The 13,566-nt window shown below is 35.6% G+C and overlaps 1 protein-coding gene across 4 annotated transcripts in view; it reads right to left on the bottom strand.

Moving 5' to 3' along the window:
• Positions 1-10,572, bottom strand: part of LOC142358738 (protocadherin-11 X-linked-like) — a 58,661-nt gene extending 48,089 nt beyond the window's left edge. For 2 of the 4 annotated variants that reach the window (XR_012761842.1, XR_012761843.1), the window contains exons 1-4: positions 7,691-10,572; positions 5,039-5,261; positions 4,324-4,718; positions 3,546-3,927 (exon numbers count right to left, since the gene is read on the bottom strand). Coding sequence is in view for 2 of the 4 variants with exons in the window: in XM_075410284.1 (XP_075266399.1) it covers positions 3,546-3,927; positions 4,324-4,718; positions 5,039-5,261; positions 7,691-9,156 (2,466 nt within the window). In the remaining 2 variants the exon portion in view is untranslated. The remainder of the gene's footprint in view (positions 1-3,545; positions 3,928-4,323; positions 4,719-5,038; positions 5,262-7,690) is intronic. The other 2 variants (XM_075410284.1, XM_075410285.1) reach the window with 2 other exon arrangements.
• Positions 10,573-13,566: the final 2,994 nt, after the last annotated feature.

Raw genomic sequence — 13,566 nt, 5'->3', positions numbered from 1 at the left:
TAAACATTGCAAGAGGAAGGGGTAATCCTCAAAAAAAATAAATACAGCCCCAGAACAGATTGATTAGTCATGCGCAGTTATGCGTTTTGTACTAAAATAATATTTTCACATCTTTTCATTTTTGACTAGATCTCTGGCACTGTCTGAATTAGATGAATAAAAAGGTCGTTCATCCGAGCACTTTGTGGACATAGTATGTTTAATGAAGATAAATTATGCACTATTTCAATTACTCATAACACCTTTCCTTCACCTCAACAACCTTTCCAGTCTAATAGATTATTTAAATTCAGGAACTTACACACTCCTCCCACCGAAGTTATAATTAGAATCAAAGAACTCAGCATAGCTGAGAATACAACTTCTTCTGAATAAACATTCTTCTGAGTAAATTTTGCAAAAAAAACGATTCAATATTATATATTAATCTGTAAAATATGTGTAAACAAAGCACTTTTAGAAAACGAAACCCAATAGAAATAAAAAGATACCAAGTCTAGACGAAAAGAAAGACGCTGCTAACATTTCTCTAAAAAGTTGTTTCTTTCTGAGAACCTGCACGTTAAAACCTTGACATCCATAAAGAAACTTAAGTAGATAATTTTTTCGACCCCACTTAATTTTTTAAAGTGCTCAAAAGCTTTTAGCACAATTAGCACTTTTGTACAAAAATTGGACAAAAATACTGGATAAAAACAGCATTTAATCTCGAATCAGTTATTCCAAAAAACAACCATTTCGACGTCGTTTGTCGGATTGCTTTTAACGTCGTTTGTCAAAAAACGTCTTATTTTGTTTGTCTGCAACACACTTTTCCAGTGATTTACCGGACAATAAACTGATAACAAAAATTTTGATCAAAAAATTCTTATGTCCGAAAGACACAGAAAAAGAACAGACCTAAAAACAAAGCAAATGTCGCTGCAAATTCAAGTAAATTCTGAAAATTAACTGAAAAAAACTATTGTGACAAGGTTGAAATTGTTGACGCAAATGAGCTCCAATTCTTCAAATAAAATAGGCAAATTGTTTTTCGGACTGTTTGAAAGTTACGCAATAACGTGAAGAATAGAAAATCATACAAAAATTTATGGACAAGTATGATAGTTCAGCACAATTTTGAAATAAGCGATTAAAAGCACGAATAAAATAAGGAGGCTCACGCGTCCGTGCTTTCGCAACTGCTTATCCCAACCATCAACTGGAAAGAATAACCAGCTTCCTGGAAAGAATAACCAGCTTCCTCTCCTTGGCCATTTATTTATCTAAATCCGGCTAATAATGACTGAATTTACGATTTTTTTCAACCATCTGTTGGTTCCGGTCCTATTTCTAAATAGCGTGTTCAATAAGAAGACAAAAGAAAACTCTGGTGCAAAAATAGTAAATTTTCATTTCTAAAAAAATCATATTACATTTTAAAGCAGTTCTTTCTGAGAGAACCTGGGTAGCCAGCCTACCATGAACACTAATTCCGCCAGGAAAAAAATCAACATTGTTCTGATCAATTTTATTCTTTAACAACTTACATGGATGTTTGCTATCCAAAAAATCCTATTGTGACTTCTTTATTGACTTGTCCCTTTAAAAAAACTCCGGCAAAATTTGAAGTCAAAATATTTTGAAGCTGATTATAAGTTAATTTAGAAAAAAAATAGTTTTTCATTTTTCGGTGATAATGTAAGAGATTTACTTTTTTATTAATTAAATAAACAGCTCAGAGAGCTTATTGATGACAAAACTGGAGATTCATGAAATATTAAAACTGTGTTCAAATGCTCAATTGAACTGCCATTTCGGTCAGATCTCACAAAAACAAAAAAAATCCCCTTTGCTACAATATTCCACAACTTAAGGGTTTCCAAATCACAACAAAATCACGCTCGAGCCCCTTCAACACTACAAAAAGTCGGAAGATAACCAACTAGCCCGTCTAATTGCTCTCAAACGACAAGCGCGGAGTCAATTGTAACATGCTTTAACCGGGGAGGGGCAAAAATTTTTTAGGGTTCTAGAACGATGGTATTAAACTATTCATAGACAAATACTGAGATTTATAATGAAAACATAATGAAAACTAACGTCGAAAAAATAACCAGATATTTTTAGGGGTGAAAAAAAGGAAAAATACGTCCAATTAGGGTTTGCTCTCCCGACCTCCGGTGTAATAGGCTGCAGCATTAACCAATCAGACTGTAAGCTAACTTATCTTGCAATCACTTTTATTTTTAGCAAGACATAATTTCTTAATGAGAGCAATTTACGTCCCTAAAAATCGAGGAGACAAACTTGAAAGAGTCACTCAAGAAGTAAAATTGAAAGAATGTCCTAGAACAAACCAGACAAGCAAAATCTTGCATAAAAGAGACACGCCTTTACAAAATTTACTTCAAACTTCGTTCGAGAGCAATTAAATCTTTAAGTAGTAAAATGTCGCCAATTAAGTTACCAGCTTAATTTTTGCATGAGAGCAAATTGGATGAAGCAACAATTTAGAAATCAAGCGTGAAAAAGTGACTTGAAAAGTCAAGACGTCAGACGAAAAATCGATTACGCTGGAAATTTCTATTCTAACTGACAAACTGCAGTTTTTCTTCTAATTAACGATAAAGTCTAGGAGAAAAATATAAAATATATTATCATAATCAAAATAGACATCACTTAGAGATTATCAACGTAGTTGAAAACCTTAACTTAAAGTTCCATGTTTTGATGAGCTATACTGTCCATATATATAATTTCAAACAAGGCGAATAGGAAATTCGATTTTTTCAACAATTTTGCAGTGTCCACCGAAAAACTAATCAGCGAGTTTAAACTTTTGCCCTTCTGAGCAAAATAAAACATTCTGTAGAATTAATCATGCAATGAATACAAAATGATGAGCGAATTGATTCTTCTGGCACAATTTAATCGTACCGTCCACGTGACTTCATGCCTGTTTTTCTTTTGTAATAAATCTCTATTTCCAACAACTTATGTCATTTCAAACAACCTTTTAGACATCCGGTGACAGATATTATAGCGTCAGAGCTCTGCTTAATTCGCAAAAATATCATCACTGTGACGGCGGTCACCCTAAACTGGCATTTCTTAACATGTCCACAATATCATAATAAACAAATTCAAAGCGAAACAGGTCACCTAGACAGCACACAAGCTCATCACTGATCCAGGTGACAGGCCTTGTTGACACATGACACAGGAATACGAGTAGCAAATATTTCCTACTAATCGATTAAGAATTATTTGCCAAACTCTAGTACAATAAAATCACATTCCAATTGCAATTACCAATCAGAACCTATTTCAACCCAAACTTAACTGACAAAGGAAACATTACAAAGTTGTCATACCTTACTATAGTAAAAATAGTAAAAGGTAAAATGTGTTAGCATGGTCATAAATTACAATTGAAGGCTAAATTAAAGCTGGGGTACCATTTTGTCGCCAAATAACTTGACAACCAAATCGTCGTTTTAATACAATATGACTAATTAAAGATAAATGAACGTAATTTGTTTCAGTGATTAGTCGTCACTAACCATGAATTTTGGCACCTTAGGCAGAAAAGGAACCCTAGGTTGATCTTGCAAAGTATGGTTGAACAAAGTATCGTTCCCATCCAGATAGATAAAGTTAGTCTGAGTCAAACTCAGCATAGGTTGCGGTCCGTTGTCAGTTGCCCAGATGACAATTTTCACCCGTCTGTCTCGATTCTGGTATATGTCGTGATTCTTTACAAAGATCTCACCCCTCTCAGCGTCTACTCCAAAAATGTTGTCGGTGTCTTCAATGTGATATGTGAGTTTGGCGTTTCGCCCGAAGTCAATGTCTGTTGCTTCAATTCGGAACACGAAGTAGCTAGGGTTGGCATCCCAGGGGATGGGGAATTCTTGCAAGGGATCAGGACTCAAAATTCTCGGACTAAAATTTAAAATATGCTTTACAAATGACAACAATGGAAAACGGAGAATTATCGACATGAAAGATCACCGGAACCTCACGAAGCAGTCGGTTAAAAATGTGAGGCTAAAAATTGACATTGAAGTCCCCCGAACACTAGTTTCTTCCTAAGAATGATACTTTTTGTTGGATGATTCTGTACGATATTTAAAAAGTCTCAAATTCTGATTTAAGCAAGCAGATGATAATTTTGTGTACACGTGATCAATTTTCTTTTGCTTTTGAGCAGAAATCTCAACGTGAAATGCTATCTTTCTTTGTGATCACTGTCGATATTTTAGCGAAATATGATTATAGTCAATACGGAACTAAGATTATAGCAAAAAAAGGTTTTTCATAGTCTGAAGAGGAACTCACCCGTTATCGTTGTCATCAATTAACTGGATGTTGGCTCTGACCAAGTCTTCCTGTTCCGGCTTCTTACAAGAGGCTGCGTACACCTCGAAGTAGAACTCCTTCTGTTCTTCTGTCTCGAAGTCGAAGTCTTTCAGTGTACGAATGATGCCGGTAGTCTCACCCACTTCAAATATGCCCTTGTACTTGTCAGAGTCTGAGGTGTGATAAATGACACAGCCGTCAGTGTCGGGGTCTGTCGCAACTACTTGGCCGACGGTATGTCCAATACCGCAGTTCTCAATGACTGTGAAGGTATAACTCGACTGGTTAAACTTGGGCTCATTGTCATCGATGTCGATTAGAAGAATTTCGAAAACTTTGTACGTCATTCTGGCAGGTGATCCCAAATCATAAGCCTACAAAAAAGATTCTCAGTACAATTCAATTCCATCACATCATATGACATTGATAGAAGCTCAGTTGTATAAGATTTTCAGATCGGAGATAAAAAGCTTTGGTTGAACTTTTGTACAGAGTCATGCAGTTCAACTCGTGTTTCGCCATCGAAACACAGTATCGTGATTAGTACACAAAAGATGAGAGTAGCACTACGAATCAAGAGAATTTGGAGTTAATATCAATCAGTTTATCACTAGACAGGATTGCAGAAAAGTTTCTCAAGGGAACATACATCACACGCAAATTATTCTCAATTGAAACCCAACTTTTGTGATACCTTTACAGTGACGTTGACTCTGGAGCCAAGGACCTCGCGGTCTAGTTTGCGGAGTATCTTGAATACTCCTGTGTCTGGGTCAATGTGGAACCATTTCTCGTGCTGGAGTGAGTGGATGCTGAACTTGACTGTTCCATTGTCCCCATAGTCTTCATCCTCCACCACTATCTTGTCCAATATACGCGGCTCTGTCTCCTCTACAATCGTGTAGTTGTAACGAAATCTGCACAAAAATAACACAAATACCAACTTGACGTAACACCTCAGCAAGGACGACAGCTTTTGAAATTAGTTCGCCTTGATATATAAAAACCGATTCCAAAGGCCGGAAAATCTCGCTTAGAACGCAAACAAATAATCATATTGCTCATCAAAACTCCAACTTGAGTTTTTGTTCATCCACACCAAAGGAACAAGATAAAAATATTTAACAACACGAAAATAAATTTTAAAAAGACTCACGATTTAACGTCCATTTTCTAATCATAGGACAAAGCGATTTCTTTATGTTTAATTTTTTTAAAGATAGAGACTAGACTATCATTGAAGTACGGGGGTACATCCAACACAGTTGCTAACAATTTGTCATCATTTTTGGGAAACTGAAAAGCTTTATGTAAGACACTCCGCTGTTATGCAATTTGATATAAAGGCTAAAAAAATGTGCTAAATCTATCAATTGCAAATTTGTAAAGCAAATAATATTGAACTTTAAAAATAACAGCGTTAGAATCATTCTTTTAAACATAATGAAACGCAACGCTACGAGAAAGCAGTGGCCAATATTTCCCAAAAAACTGAAAAACATAACCGACTAACATGGGACAAATTCCTCTCGAAGGGCAGGCGAGGCAATTCAATTCAGATTAAGAATTTAATATAAATTTTATGGGTGCAAAAAATTCCGTTAAAGGAGGGTTTGCTCCCCAACCTCAGTCGTATAATAGACTGGAACATTAACCACTCTGCTATCAGACCTCGCGCTAGTTTATCTTACAATCGCTTTTGTTTCAGCAACAGACATAATTACTTAATAAGAGCAATTTACGTCCCACGAAAATCCAGATCACATGCGTAAAAAGTCACTCGAGAGGTGAAAAGTCACTCGAGAGGTGAGAGAATGTCCTAGAGCAAATCAGTCAAGCAAAAATTTTTAAGAAAAAAGTTACACACGTGTACAACAACTTCAAACTTCGTTCGAGATCAATTAAAAACAGAAGTACAGAGTTTCTATAACAGTTTTATGTCAGCAATACATTACACCTCCACTCAAACTCAACAGAAAAAAGGTTATGTAAAGCGAACACTAATCCATGTGCAAAAAATGTTTGCATCAACGAACTAAATAAATAGCATTTTGAGGCATTGAGTTAGTAAACAACTTCAGATAAACTAGACTGAAACGAAACACTTGAAACGGTTGCTGGTAGCTGAACGCAGCTATCGCCTTCTTATCAATTGCAAAAAAACTTACAATAGTAGCAAAGCAAAAATCATTCAAATACTTACAACACAAACTATTTGAAGAGGATACTCTGCGTTTACCTGCAAAAAACTTGGTTAAACCGAACAAATAGCTCTGAAAGTTGGAAATGCAATAACACAATTTTGAAAAACGGCTCTGGTACGAAGCATTTTTAATAGAACTCAATTGTATGAGAACATTCAGACAATCAAATTGTTCAAGAATACGCAAAAAAATGGAATCAGAAAATGATCCATTCTCCATTCGGCAGTTGAGAAGAGTTTCAATTCGAATTACGAAAATTTTAAGCTAGGTAACGTTAAAAATTTTTCTTGCAGCAATTAACTGAAATTTGCTCCTAAAAATTTATTCAACAATAACAGATATCTTATAGCAGACATTTTGAACACTGTGATTGCGTGTTATCTACATACACGCAAACCCACGCATACGCACAACAACAACACACACATCCGAAGTTAATAGGTCATGAATTTTACCAACAGAATTCGACATTGTAGCTTGCTGAACCTGAATAATGTTTTGACTTTCAAGCATACGCAAATTTCATCTAACAAATTTGCAAAAATTGAAACAAAGCACTAAAAACCGAACGACGGTGTCAATAAATATTGCTTTTTACACTATGCATTTATACTTCTAGAAGTTTAACTGTGCTTTTTGGATCAGGAATGTTTGCACCTCAAAAAAAATTGCACCTCAACTTTTTGGCATTCTCGAGCTTTGAACATGTCTCTCATTTCTTTAGACCAAAGACTATTTATTGACCAGATAAGAAAATTGCACAACAAATCGATTAAGATAAGGAGAGATCCAAGAAAGAAAAAAACCTGAATCCAGCTTTGTTTGGAAGCAATCAATTAACCGCAATTTTAAGGATATACGTAAAATGATTAAGGATGAAGCTTTTTTTCCCAATATGTCAACCACGCTTTTCAAACGATTTCTAATTACTAGCAGCATTTTCAATAGACGAAATTGATCAAGAAATTTGTTACTGCTCAGATACTTATATACATTACCATGAACAACTAAATGCTCCATTAAAAAATCGTCGAAAAAGTTAATTTTTTTAAAAAAAGTAAGTTACCGCTCTAACGTTCTTGCATGGCGACATGCATTGTTATGATGATCTGGTGAATCATAAAACTTGATTTTTAACTCACTTTTCGAATTGCGGGATGAAGTCATTGATATCTCCGACGTTAAACCTGAACACCTCGGATGTTTTTAGTGGTTTACACTCCTTTGCAATATCTTCAAACGAGCTTCCTGATGACGTATCGGCACAATCGGAGGCCTCAAATTGAACCCAATATGCAGCCTGCTTTTCTCTGTCAAATATTTTTAACGTAGAGAAGGAGTACATATCAGGACCAATTTTTACCAATGAAAATAAATCAGTCGCGTTAATTTGATCCAATCTAGTTTTGCCAGAATTTCCTGGGTCATCATCCGTAACCTTGAAGAAACCAATCATACGTGGTTCCTCTTTTTCTGAAAAATAAATTGGTTGCCCGTCTACTTCCCATGACGTGCGAGGGTTGAACACAATTGTTGGTTTGTTGTCGTTCACATCTTTGATGACAAACTCGGTTGTGATCAAATCTGCCAAAGGATGCTCACCTCCATCACGTGCCTCAATCTGAACTGATAAAATTTGGCCACCTTGACTTTTGAGCGATTTGACCAAAACTATCTCACCAGATGTTTCGTTGATCTTAAAGTACTCCAAAATTTCAGGCAGAGTTTCTTCAGCAAAACGATAAAATACCTGTCCATTTTTGCCTGAATCTTCATCTTTTGCCTCAACCTTGAGCACAACTTTCCCGATCGGGTCATTTTCTAAAATTTCTACCGTCTGTTCTGACTGTTCGAAGACAGGAGCGTTATCGTTGATATCTATGATATCGACGGAGATATCCATGGATCCTTCGTTCTCTGGATCTCGAGCGATGATTGTCAACATGTATGTAGACTGATCTTCAAAGTTCAACTCCTGGTCCACCAGAAGCTTTGGAATCAAAACTCCGTCTGACCTCTCGGAAACTTTAAGTGAGAAATGAGAACTGTCCTTTGGATCCAAAGTATAGCTTTGAATAGCAAACTGAGCAGAATCGGCATCAGTTGCATATGGTATGCTGAAAGCACTATTACTCGGATCTGTGTTCTCCGGGATCTTGATAACAATTTCAGTTTCGTCAAATGTAGGTTTGTTGTCGTTCCGATCCTCAACCGCAATCTCGACCCTGTGACTTGATGGGGTTCCGTCGTTCATAATTACCGCATCCAATTCTACCAAACATTTAAAATCATTCTGTCTCGTCAACTTGCACAAATCTTTGTTCTCGCGATCGATTGGTTGACCAGTGACAATGAAAAACTGCCCAGATGGTTCTTGAGCGATCTCAAATGGCACCGCGGGGCTAAGGATGATATCGTCCTTGGAACGAGCTGATATTCCCAGAGCCGAGAGTGATGTAACTTTGTAACCAACTGCAACATTTTCTGGCAGACTCACCACCACTTTAGGTGAATTATTTTGACTGGTGATCGGTTGAAAAATTATTGCTGCTAAAATTGTGGCTACTTGTGTCAACACCACTATGTCAAAGTGGCGTTTGCGCGACATTTTGAAATTGACTACTTCGATTTGTTCGAAAAAGTTTGCTTAACAGAGTTACTTAATTAGTTTGCAGCCAGTCAAGTAAAGTTTAGGACGACTTTGTGGCAAAATACAGACAGACAATTTAGCATGATTTTATATGGAATATGGAAAAGTTTAGGCAGCTATATTAAGTATAAAAGGAAAAACAAATTAAGTAGCGAAAAGGGAGTGGATTGGCGAGGAAAGATGTCTTGTATAATTGCTATGGCATTTGGCTTGAATAGATGTTTTGGTGGTGAAAAGAGGGAACAAGGAGAAAGTAAAAACGGGGGGCTCTTCTCAACAATGACAGTAGCAGTTCTTGTGGAGTGAATGAAGGAGAATAACGGAAAGATAACTTTTCAAGGGGGGATTAATTTGAGAGATAAACGGAGCAGAGAAAGGATAATAATTGGCTTTTTAAACAATAGAAAAACTCAATCTTGTTCCATTCATTTCTTCATTTCAATTCATTCAGTCCCAATTTTGTGTTCACTCAAACAGACACAGAGAGCACGCTGATTGTCACAAACGAAGCAATATGCGAGAACAGCAACATAATAATATTGCATATAAAAAATCAAGAGATTAACTACAATGAATTTTTACCAGGGTGTACACACACAACACTTATAGTCGCAACAGGAGTAATGGTGATTATAATGACGTTTCAAATGTGTTCCTATTGTTGAAAAATTGATACCACACACTGAATTGAGCAGCCAGTAGGTAAACACTACTACTTAGTATAACATAATGCAAATCCATTTATAATAAGAACATTTATTAGATTTTTACCAATTGAACGAGCCACCCCAAATATTATTCAAGACAATGATAAGCCGCAATAAAGGTAAAGAGAGTAACAAAAACAGGACAGATGAAATGAATTGCTCAAAAATAGAAGAGTGGATATACAAAAGATATTACCCGCAAACCTCCTCAAGGTATTTCCTCAATCAATCTAGTTATCATATATTTGGTTATATTTAGTTATTACAAATCTCGCCAAATTTCAATCGAGTAAAGAAAGGGGCAGAAACTATTATACAAGTTCACCCGCGTCGCGCTTATTATCCACAGCACAGATTGTAAGTGCCCTAAATTTGAAAAACAATTCAGCCTAGGTTGAGGGAAGGGGAGAGAAAGAATTCCTTATGAGCCCCTACTAACTAACAGAAGGAAGGAACAGTTGAAGATAATTTAAATTCGGTGGCTACAATTTAACATTTATTTTCATTTTATTCTAAGTCCAACTGCATTAAGGTAAAGCACACGTACGCACAATTGCGCCGGCTGAACGAATTATCGACCAATAGAAGTCTTAGAAAAATTAGAGAGGGGGAGATATTTATGGCTACTGATACTAGTACTAGTGCCGCTGATTTGCTCAATACCTTGGCCATAGCCATGCCACAGCTACAGAGCGGACGGACACTCGATTACAGCACATGTGAACCATAAGCCTCACAGTGAATTAGAATTGGAATCAAACCGTAATATCTAAGCCAAGTTATATGTGCTCAGCTTAATATTGGGTGACATTCAAAACCAACCACGCATATGTACTCTTCAAAATCTCGTGCCCCCAAAGTTACGACTTAAAATTTGCGTAATTTCATTTATAAATCATATAAATCTACCAATTTGCAAGCGTGTAGTCATAATGGTATAATGGGTAGTTATTTAACTAGCGAAATAAACAGGAAACCATACAGGAACAGTGAAACCTTAAATCATTGCAGGGTTCCTTTTTGTCTAACCACAAGCCACAAATTGGAATAGTTTATTGTTTATTGTTTATGTCTCAAGCATTATTTCTCTCCAGTCTAAAACCTGGATGTTGCGCACAAATAATAAAAGCCCTCTTTAATCTTACAGATTCTGCACTCTTTTCCTTCGCTACTCTGGAACTCAAATTGCGCAATGGAGGGAGTTATTCTTGACAATAAAACTGAACGTGAAACTGAAGGAAACATTATCAAGTTAGATTTAGAATAGCTCAAAAATGACCGTGGCTTAAGACTTGTCATATGCTCAAACGATACCACACGATTGTCGATCACATAGTGGTGCCCAGTACTGAAAGAAAACCGCCAACATTATCAGCTCATAAAAGTACACTTTTGACAAAAACAGGTACAGGCAGACAATACTATGCACGTATAATTCGAAGGCAATGACAATCTTACACAAAAACTAGCATTAAATTCATATCTAACTGACAAAACTAAATCCTAATGGATTTGAATGAACGCAAATGTTAAAATCAAGTGCACTGTCAGCACTCTTCGCCCTAATTTATATAAAAAAGACGCAAATGGGAAAGATTTCAATGAATGCAAAGTACAAAGCAGCTTGTTAATGCTCTTCGGCCTTAGTGTTGCACACCAAGATAAAGTTTTTAACACTTAAATTATCTGGGTTTCCCAAATTAGAGTTTCAAACTGATCAGCATTCATACGATTAAATTTGCGCCATTTTGGTTACAATTGTGGAACAAGACAATTATCGTGAAACTTTCGTGCAATTTACATACAAATTGTGGTTCAAATCGAAAAAAAATCCAAGCTATCAATAATATACGAGCAATGAAGTCAAACATTGGATGACTTATGAAAATGAATTTAGTGACGTCTTGAGTGAAATTAACAAATAAAGGTGTAGGTTGGGCGATACAAATATAAAGGAACTCGGTTCCTTAAAATATCTTGTGGAAAAAACTGCGGTAATAAAAGCACTTGGGTGAAGTGACTGAAACAGATTTATAGAACTAACGAGACAGAGTTCTGTAAAGTAGCCTTAATTCTTTCCTACGTCATTTCAGCTCCACACTAAGCTTGCGACAACCCTACTTCTATTCTGGCATTTTATTATGCTTTCTTGTAACAGCGATTAATTATTGATGTACTGCAATAAATGCTCGGAAACATGCAACTTAAAGCAATCTTAAGTATGCGCGTACTCCTCCTCTGAATTATTTTAAAGTTTTTCAGCTAACTTCAATTCACTTTTAACATTTCTAAGCTATTGCAGGATTTAAGATAGCAGAAAAAGTATCATCAAAAAAGAAGCCAAACAAAACAGAAAATGGAGTACTTTGAGTGGTCTCACTCGGAAAAAAAAACAAAAATAGCGAGATAAAACCAGAACATGCCGCTGAAAACTTTGTCCGTAATCTTTTCAACTGCAGAGCTACAAGCATCTTCGTTACCCATTAGATGGATAGGTAAACAATTTTAGTAAAACAAAAAAATTTTCATAAAAAGCATCCAAAATCGCAAAAATATTCTGAATTTTCACAGCGGAAAGGTTCACAACTAATTGTTGAACAGTGAGTTGAACAAAACACACAACAAGTAAGTACATATGATAAAATATTTGGTTAGAGCAAAAGCAACTAAAAATGAATAAATATTTTAGAAATACAATTTAAGTGAAATATTTCCTTTTCACCTCGGGTGTATCACCAGAAAAATATATCTATTTATATAATACAATCATAAAGATTATTATAAAACAAATATAAAAAAATAAAAATCGAAAACAAAACTATATTTGATACCGACAACAGAACTGTTGATTCTTCTTCTCAAAATCGAAGTTTTGAAAGTTGAAAACAAACTTTCAAAAATTTGAGATTAATTTTCAGTTCTTTACGACGGAAAGTGAGAACTAATTTTTAGGCGATGAGCATCATAAAATTTAATTTTGTCTGACCAGAAAACGCTTATTATTTTTGAGAGAAAACATGAGAAAAACGACAATCATTGATAAAAATTTCAATAATGGAATATTCTTTTCTACATTTGAAACAGTAAAAAGTGTCAGCCATTGTCTTACTGGATTGTTGTTCAGGCAAAAGTCTTAAGTATCTCAATTTTTGTTATAGGAATGAAGGAAAATTTTTATTTTTACGGGCGTATAAGATTTTGAATAAGTTGCAAGTGCGGTTAACTGATTCTCTGTCAAAAAAGTGAATGCAATTAATTGATGGTGGCAGAAAAATGCACAAAATGTTTTTCGCCTTCACGCGTACTGTTATGCCATAATTTTGTGGCTTCAAAATTGTTTTAGCGGCCAAGCTTATCAGTTTTGATTTTATTCCGTAACTGTAATATAACCCTTATATAATACCAATCAACTACACATGTCGTTCAGGATCTAAAAACTGAGAACTTAATAGCTGAAACTATTCATGGTAGTAACATAGCAAACAATGCTTTAAAATCTGCTGCCCCACAGACCAAAAAATGGTAGCAACAGAAAATCGGCACATTTTCTATTTAGTTATTTAATTTGGTTCCTGCAAGCATTGGGGAAAACGACGATGGTATTAGCGCTATCTATCAGCTGAACAACTAGAATATTTCTGCTACCGGTTACATTTGGATC

The sequence above is a fragment of the Convolutriloba macropyga genome, chromosome 2, assembly GCF_964194025.1.
Source record: "Convolutriloba macropyga chromosome 2, txConMacr16.3, whole genome shotgun sequence".
Lineage (NCBI taxonomy): Eukaryota > Metazoa > Xenacoelomorpha > Acoela > Convolutidae > Convolutriloba > Convolutriloba macropyga.
This window is presented reverse-complemented; position numbering and strand designations above follow the sequence as displayed.